The 8509-nt window shown below is 38.8% G+C and overlaps 1 protein-coding gene across 2 annotated transcripts in view; it reads right to left on the reverse strand.

Annotated features, from left to right (window-relative positions):
- LOC148874271 (enhancer of mRNA-decapping protein 4-like) overlaps positions 1-8281 on the reverse strand; it is a 31348-nt gene extending 23067 nt beyond the window's left edge. The window contains exon 1 of one of the 2 annotated variants that reach the window (XM_088961604.1): positions 7068-8281. In XM_088961604.1, the coding sequence (XP_088817730.1) occupies positions 7068-7847 (780 nt within the window). In that variant the 5' untranslated portion in view covers positions 7848-8281. The remainder of the gene's footprint in view (positions 1-7067) is intronic. The other variant, XM_088961605.1, reaches the window with a different exon arrangement.
- Between the last annotated feature and the right edge of the window lie 228 nt (positions 8282-8509).

An 8509-nucleotide genomic window follows, 5' to 3' on the forward strand; every position in this document is an offset into this window, starting at 1 on the left:
AACCTTCTAACTGCCAAATGGTACAAGTCCCTAGTCTCTTCATTAATTCTTTCCAATTCGATAACTGTATTCTTCTAGAATAGTTGATCTTCTTCCACGAATTCAATCTCATCATTGCTGACTCTTGTAGTTCCATCAGCTCTCTTTCAGAACTTAAAGTCTTCGGATCTAGAACTAACTCACTAAGATCTTCAAAGCCGACATCTAACTCCCTCAAGGGCAAAGGAAAACGTCCTTCCAATTCCTCAAACATCTTTCTAGTAAAAACCTCTCCATCCAAAACCCATAAACCTAGTGTTCACCTCCACTGTCAAAATCTATCAAAAACCCATAAACGTCCTTCAATTTGCTTTTTAACTTCATGGATCTCATCTATCAAAATCTACTCTTCGCTTGAGTCAAAGTCTTCAACTTCAAGCTCCTCTTCACACTCCCCCAGTCACCCTCTCTATCTTTTAGAGGTCTAGTATGGTATTCTCTTCTCTTGCTGTAAGTCTTTAACCCGCCAACTCTTCCTTCTTTTTCTCTACCTCTTCCTCCTTCGAAGTGAACTCTTTTACTCTCAATAGTCCCACTAGGCTTTTTTTTATCGTAAACCTTCCCACCCTTTTCTTTGAAATCTACTATGGCTACCTCCACTTCTGAACACTTCTCCTTTTCAGCCTCCTTCCCTCTCCCTCCTAAGCTTTCCCTTTTGCCTCCATCAGGAAAGGCCTCCTCGTCCTTCTCTTTCTTCTTCCATGACCAAGCCTTCTTTTTTGTTCTCAAGAATGGTGTCTCCTTCCATCAAAGCTAATTCTCTTCCTTCCTCTCCAAAACAAGACTTGTCAATTCTTTCTTAATTTTTCACTAGCTGGTGGAGAATAAAAGGTGTTCTCTTGGCTGTCTACCAAGACAAACTCACCTACACAACCTTATGCGTATCAATACCAAGACAAACTCACCTACTTGTCAATTCTTCTTCTTCTTCTTCTTCTTCCAGGCTGAGAAAACAGGGGCTCCACCCCATTCTTTCATACAAAACCTGCACAAACAGGGGCTCCGCCCCTTTTTTTTCAGTTTTCTCAATAAAACAGGGGCTCCACCCTTTCTCTCATTGTTTTGAATGTTAAATCAGGGGTGGAGCTCCATTCTTCTTCTTCTTCTTTTTTTTGCAGACTTGCAGACTTGTTTCTTGTACAAAAACAGGGGCTCCACCCCTTTTTCTCAGTTTTTCTCATAAAAACAAGGGATCCGCCCCATTGTTTTTCAGTTTTTCTCATTAAAACTGCCCATTCTTCTTTCTTCAAATACTTGCAGACTTGCAGTCGTGCTTCTTACCCAAAAACAGGGGCTCCGCCCCTTTTTCTTCAGTTCTTCTCATTAAAACAGTTCAGTTTTTCTCATTATCAAGTAGAATAGTTTATTTATTTGTGTTGTTATCAAGTAGAATAGTTTATTTATTTCCGAAGTCTAATAGGTTCACAAATTTGAGTATTGATAGTAGCAAATTGCATTTTGTTATTTGCCAATAGGAAATTTTGCCAACCAAAGTGTGAATTTGAGAAGAGAAACCAAAAAAGATGAAGCAAACCATTATTAGTGATGTGTATAATAAAGAAGAGCAAGTATGCATACGCATTGCTAGATGGTTTTATCAAACCGGTATTCCCTTAAATACCATACGCTTGAAAAGTTTTGAAGCAATGGTAGAGGCAATAGGGCAATTTGGTCCGGGATTAAAAATCACAAGTTACCATGAGTTGTGAGTTCCTTTCTTGAAGGAGGAGGTTGATTATACGAAAACATTGCTTCGACACCATAAGAAGTCTTGGGAAAAATGGGGCTGCTTTCTTATGTCTGATGGGTGGACGAATAGAAAGGATAGGACCCTCATAAATTTTGTGGTCCATAGTCATGCTGGGACAATGTTTATAGAGAGCATTGATGCTTCAAGCGATGTAAAAAAAGCTAAGAGGTTATTTATATTGCTTGACAAGATGGTGGAGAGAATTAGTGAGAAAAATGTTCTCCAAGTTATTACTGACAATGCATCAAATTGTGTCTTAGCCGGTGAGTTTTATACTTTGTTATTATTTCCATTTAACTTTTCTCTAGTCTTATGACATGTTAAAGTCATATTTCTTAAGTTTTTTTTTCTTGAATTGTTTTCTTGTATTACTAGGGAAGTTTTTGGTGGCAAAGCATCCTCATCTGACATGGACACCATGTGCTGCCCATTGTTTGGACTTGATATTGAGGTTGTGCCTACTATGAAGAGAACAATTGAGAGGAAAATTGCACTTACCGGGTATATCTTAATCCAAGTTTATTGAACCTAATAAGGAAATTTACAAATCAGAGAGAATTGATTAGGCTAACAAAAACCCATTTTGCTACTTCCTTTCTCACGTTGCAGAGTATATACAAGCAAATGAAGAATTTGAGAGATTTGTTTAACTCAAATGAATGGAATGATAGCAAATGGATAAAAGAAGCAAAAGGGAAAACAGTAGGGGAGATAGTCATGATGCCCACATTTTGGAATAATGCCATCTTTACTCTTAAAGTGTGTGGCCCTCTTGTTTGTGTATTAAGGTTGGTGGACCGTGAAAACAAGCTTTCTATGGGTTATATTTATGAGGCTATGGACAGGGCAAAGGAGGCCATTGACAAAGCATTTGGTGGAAGGAAAGAAAAATATGAAGACATTATTAGAATTATTGATAAGAGGTTGGAATGCCAACTCCACCAACCATTGCATGCAGCTAGTTACTAAGGTTCAAAGTATCGACACGTATCGGCCCGTACCGTTCCAGCACCCCACCGATACGCCCCTACAGTGGGTGTATCGGTGGTCTGACCAGTTCAGGGTGTGGCGAAGACCTAAAACGGCTCCCCTGAACCAGTTGGCGAAAAAAATAAAAAAATAAAAAACCACCAAAAGGAGTATCGATTCGCTCGATACACCCATACTGGCATATCGAGCGTATCAATATTTTGAACCTTGCTAGTTATCACAATTTTATTATGATCAAGAGAGAATTGAGTTTGATAAAGAGGTTATGACAGGGCTTTTTAAAATTGAGATGCTTGAAAAGGACAATAACAAGAGAAGTGTAATCACTGATGAAATAACCAGGCACAAGAATGCAGAAGGAACTTTTTGGTTTTGATATGGCTATTTCCAAGAGGAAGATTAAAGCACTATGTAAATAATAACATTGATTTAATATAATATTTTATATTCTTAATATTTTTAGTTAGCCTAATCACTAATTCAGTTAGCATTTATACTTTTTAGCTGATTGGTGCACCATATTTGGTGCTTCTACCCCAAATCTACAAAAGATTGCAGTGAAAGTTCTAAGTTTGACATGTAGTGCACCAGGATGTGAGAGAAATTGGAGCGTATTTGAGCATATATGCCAAACTACTACACTAGAATACTTCCATTTTTTGGATAAACTATCTTAAATTTACACTTATTTAATTTTTTTTTGATAATTCACACTTATTTAATTTTTTGAATTAACATATTCATACTAAGAAAAGAAATCGGTTGGATCAGAAGCGATTACATGACTTGGTATTTGTTAAGTTCAACCAGATGCTTAAAGAAAGTTTTGACTCACGTAGAACCACTGAGCCTGTTTCATTAAAAGATATAGATGAGAGTAATGAATGGTTAATGGGGCACGTAGAACGTGATGAAGATGGTGCAAAAGCTGATTTGGTGTTTAATGGTGATACACTAACATGGAGAGATGTTGCTCATGCTTCTGAAGTCGAAGAGCCACTAAGGTACAAGGTCTAGAGGTTCAACTTCTAAAGTAAGAGCAACAAAAGCTAGTGGAAAAAGACCAAGACAACTTCAATTGAAAGATGAAGAAGAGGAGGAAAAAGTTGACGTTGAAGTTAAAGAAGAAATGGAAGAGGATTTTGATGACTACAAGTCAGGTGACAATGAAGATGAAGTTGAACTTCCAAGTGAAGATGAAGAGGATGCTTATTGAGTCTTGAAGAATGGTTGAAACCTTAGACTCTTTTTTTTTATATAGAAAATTGTCTATGATTTTTTTTTTGTAGAAAATTGTCTTACTCATTTTTTGGGTAGAAAACTGTCTATAACTCTTCTTTTTTTGTAAGAAAACTGCCTATGACTCTGTCTATAATCTATGTCTTTTTTTAAAAGAAAATTGTCTATCTCCTTGATTGAGTTGTGCGGCTTGCCTCAAAAAGGCGTGCTCCTCACCTTGCGCCTTGCGCCTTTCGCTTTTAAAACACTGGTCAATGCTCATCAAAACATTACAAGCCTCATCAGCCGAACCACCATCTTTTTCTTTTGGAGACTCGGTCTTCTTTCCATAGGTATATTTCATTATCCACCAAAGAAAGCCATCTTTATCCAGCGTTGTAGATTCAACAAACTTGACCACTGCCTTATTTTCATTCATCTCAACACCCCCTCCCTCAACCTAAGTTGAAAGGGACGAAGAAAGACCAAAATTGCCATCTCCCAAAACTTCCTTCCCATGTGTCACATGGTTTTTAGGTCTACCAAATGACATCACCTCCAAACAATCCATATCGGCCCTTGAACCAAAACTTGTGGGCCCAAAGCTACTTGTTCTAAGCTTAAGTCCAAGCATACTGTCTAAATTATCTCCCACATGAGATTTTAATTTATCATGTGCTTGGGTTTGAGCCATTGACTCCAAACTTAATACCCAACCCAGACCACCAATAACCACATGACTATTCAATTTCTTGAACCCTAATTCGAGCTCACCCTCAAAATTATTAAAACCTATGCAATAAGAGTAGACACATGTTCTCTTTCTTTACACGCCAACCCAATATTAAATGCCTTGGGGTGAACAACCACACCTATATTCATCAAAACTTTTGCAGGATTCTCACCAAGCATCATTCAAACTTTCTTTTCGAGGATTACTAAAGACAAAAGGGAGTGATTATTAATGGCCCCTTTTAACTTAAAGTGTCTAGTGTCTACTGATGGAATCTCCTACCACTCCAATCCCCCACTTCATGCTTAGCCAAGATGACCAAGGCATTCTCCCAACTTTCCTTTCCTTGAACAACCAACATTTTGCCAAGACCATTAGTATGCAAATACACATAATAATAAAGGCTCTTTGGGGGTGGGGGTCGATTCATTCTGTTGGACACCCTTGAAACCTTGTGTTAGACTCACTTCAGTTCAGCTCATTGTCACCTACAATGAACAATTGCTCCTCGACAGCCATTTTTTTTATCTTGGTTAACTTCCTTTAAGATTGGTTGCCAAGTCTGCCTTGTTTCTTAACCCTATGTTTGAGAGAAAATCCTAAAGCACCACAAACAATTCTCCTCACCCTGAACTTCTCCAACCCTCCAGAAAACAAACAAATTCCGTACCATCCAGTCCCAAAGTACTCTGACAGGACTAAGAACCTCCCTTTGCCATTCTCTTTTCTTTCAGCCACATATCTTCTAGCACCTTCAGCCTTCAAACATTTCCATTTTAAATTTCTTCTAGTGGTAATGGCGCCACCAATCCAACTCAGGAACCACCCTCCATATTCTTCTAAAACAAGCACAGTAGCCTTCTTGTATTCTCTAATTTTTAAGGCTAACCAATCCCTAATCCCTGATTCCTCATGAAAAAAAAAATGATTTTGCTTCTTCGCAGTCTTCATCTCCACCCCATCATAGAGCTAAGACTTCAGCTCTCAGAATATTACCTTGACCTACTTGTGGTGAAAGCTTTTCACCTAATGTTATGTAATATCAATTTCGTTGATGAAATTTCTATGTATTATTAAAAAAAACAATCATCTCTTAGTTATACAAACCAGGACCATGGGATTTATCAGAGAGGTAGTGGGTAATCAGTCCAAGTAATAGTTCATAAGAAAAATGGAAATAAAAGGTTGGAAACCTTCAGGAGTAGAAGTTTTCAAAGATTATGGAAGGTAAAGTGTCATTACAATACGCCTCGTATTGTATCGTTCCAGCAGGTCACAATATGTTAATTTTAAGGTTTTTGAAAAAAATAGTGTTTTTAAATGTTAAATAATATTATTATAACCCCACTGTAAAAATATGAAACTAAAAAAATTGATTCATCCAAAACACCCAATATACATGTTCTGGTGTATCGGGTGTTTTGATACTTCAAACCTTGGGTATGGAGGACTAGCACTACTCAAGATCTCAGGTTTATGTTTTTTGCGGGTTTCAATAGAATCAAGGTGAACTGTGAACCTTAGATTGTAATTCATTGGTTATCAAAGAAACCTTATATGTATACCATGAGGATCATGTCCGTACATTGGATCAATTGGAAAAGAACCTCAGACCTATAAAAATAAATACAAAAATAAAGAAAACAGCAACAAAAATCTGAACCATATAGTTAATGAATAGTGTCCGGTATTCAATTTAGTGGTGAATCTGGTGATGTTCTAAGTTGACATGAAGATGATGTATGTCCTAAAAGACAAATGTGAACAAAAATGAAACTCTATTGCAATTTAAGTACATGTGCCTACTAATTCTTACATGAGATGATAATGAAAACATATAGCATCTAACAACTGCATTACAGAAAGATATGGAGTTGTTTCCTAAGCACATGGGCGAGAAAAATGAAATTCAGTTGTTTTTGTTAAGTAACTATGCAAGCAATAATATTCCATCACACTCTTTCCTGTGAGATAAAATTGACTTTTCTTTGTAATAAGTAAATTCAAAAGCAATTTGTGTAATTACTGACATTGGGATCAAGTTGAATGGTGAACCATAAGTAATCGAGTAAAAATTATCACAAGTACATGACAACCAATAGGATCATCACTCACTAATCAAAAAAAAAGAAAAAAAAAAATAGAATCATCACTCCTCGGGGCTAACAATTTAAGAGAACAACAACAACAAATCTTCAATCCCCATCAATAATAGCGTAGAAACCACACTGAAACATAAGCAACGTAATGAAGAAGGAATCTAATCCAAATTAATATCTTGGACTCGAATTCAACCCATAAAGAGCAGAAGATAAGAAGTTCGTAAGAACAATGAACCTGAGTGTGACCTCGAAGCAAAGATCTCAAGGCTGTATTTATGTTGAGGACCCGTATAGCCCCCAACTTTAGCCCATAACATATGTACGTCCTATTAACAGCAATCTGACGGCCCAAAACGAGCCCGGGATCTGAAACGTACTTGGTGATCGGAGTGACCTCGAGCTGAGGCTGAACCTCGCCCTGCAACCTTACGTCCACGTCATACACCACATGGTCGCCGATCAAATGCCGCCCCTTCGGTAGCTTGCTGCTTGGCAACCGCATAGGGGTGGGTGGGGGGATCGCCGGGTTGACGGGCGGAGCCGACGGCATAACCGGCAAGATCGGAGGGTTGATGTGCATCGGGAATTCAGAAGTGCCAGACGACGCAGACACTGTTGAGGGCGAAGGTATCGCTTGAGGAGGCAATTCCATATTAGCTGGTGTGTTAGTGCTTAGTAGAGCCATCAGTCTTGCTCCAGGATTAGGGTTTGGAGAAGGGAGGTGAGGAGGAGGCTGCAAAGGGGGAGTGGGATGAGAGATGGGCCTCTGCTGGTGCACGTAAGAAAGTTGGTCTTGTCCATAAGGGAGATAATGGTGATGGAATGGGGTGGTTTGAGGTGGATAGGAGAAAGGGCCGGTGGGCGGAGGATAAGAAGAAGGAGGTGGAGGGTAAGAAGATGGTGGAAATGGTGATGTGTTAATATTGTTGGGATTTGGCGGCGTAGGATTGGAGGGTTTGAGGAACTTCTGCATTTGAAATGGTCCAGGCTGATTAGGATTCCCGGAAGAAGCCATGGGAGAGCACACAAATCGATATGAAGCAAACCAGAGACAAAAAGAATAAAGAAAACTTAAAACCTATAAATTATCGTGCGCTGTAGTCGGGCAGGTTGAGATCTGAAGAACTCGAGGCATCAAACCCCAAACCTAAAGCCCTGATCACTAACTGGACAATAAGAGTAAGAACAAAGAGATGGTGTAGAACTGTAGATGGAAAAGGGAAGAGAGAGTGGAAGACCGGAAGGAATCGCCGAATCGGAACGAACGAAACAGTGATAGCAATTTTTTGAAACAAAGGCCTCTGTTAACAAAAATAAGCCCCTTTCACTCGACACCGGATCTGCTCCTCACAACCGGCGCCGCACACGCAATCCTATCATGCATTGGGATGTGCATGTGAGGCGCCCATTCGTGAGGAGCAGATCCCATCACCATTCACTCGCTTTAGCGTCAGATACTCTGGATTGTTATACTACATATCGTCAATTTCTCGTAAGATAGAGTTTGGTTGGAACATCAAAAACAACACTTTTTGTTGGACGCATGATTTGAGTATGGAATAATTTAAGGAAATAAAGCAAATTTCAATAATTTAGGTAATAAAATCCCAATATGTCAATGACCCTGACCAAAACATAAAGGCTAATAGGATCTTCCCGTGTAGCTCTTTTCAGTTC

This window comes from Nelumbo lutea, chromosome 1 (genome assembly GCF_056320005.1).
Source record: "Nelumbo lutea isolate HS-2025 chromosome 1, American lotus-T2T, whole genome shotgun sequence".
NCBI lineage: Eukaryota > Viridiplantae > Streptophyta > Magnoliopsida > Proteales > Nelumbonaceae > Nelumbo > Nelumbo lutea.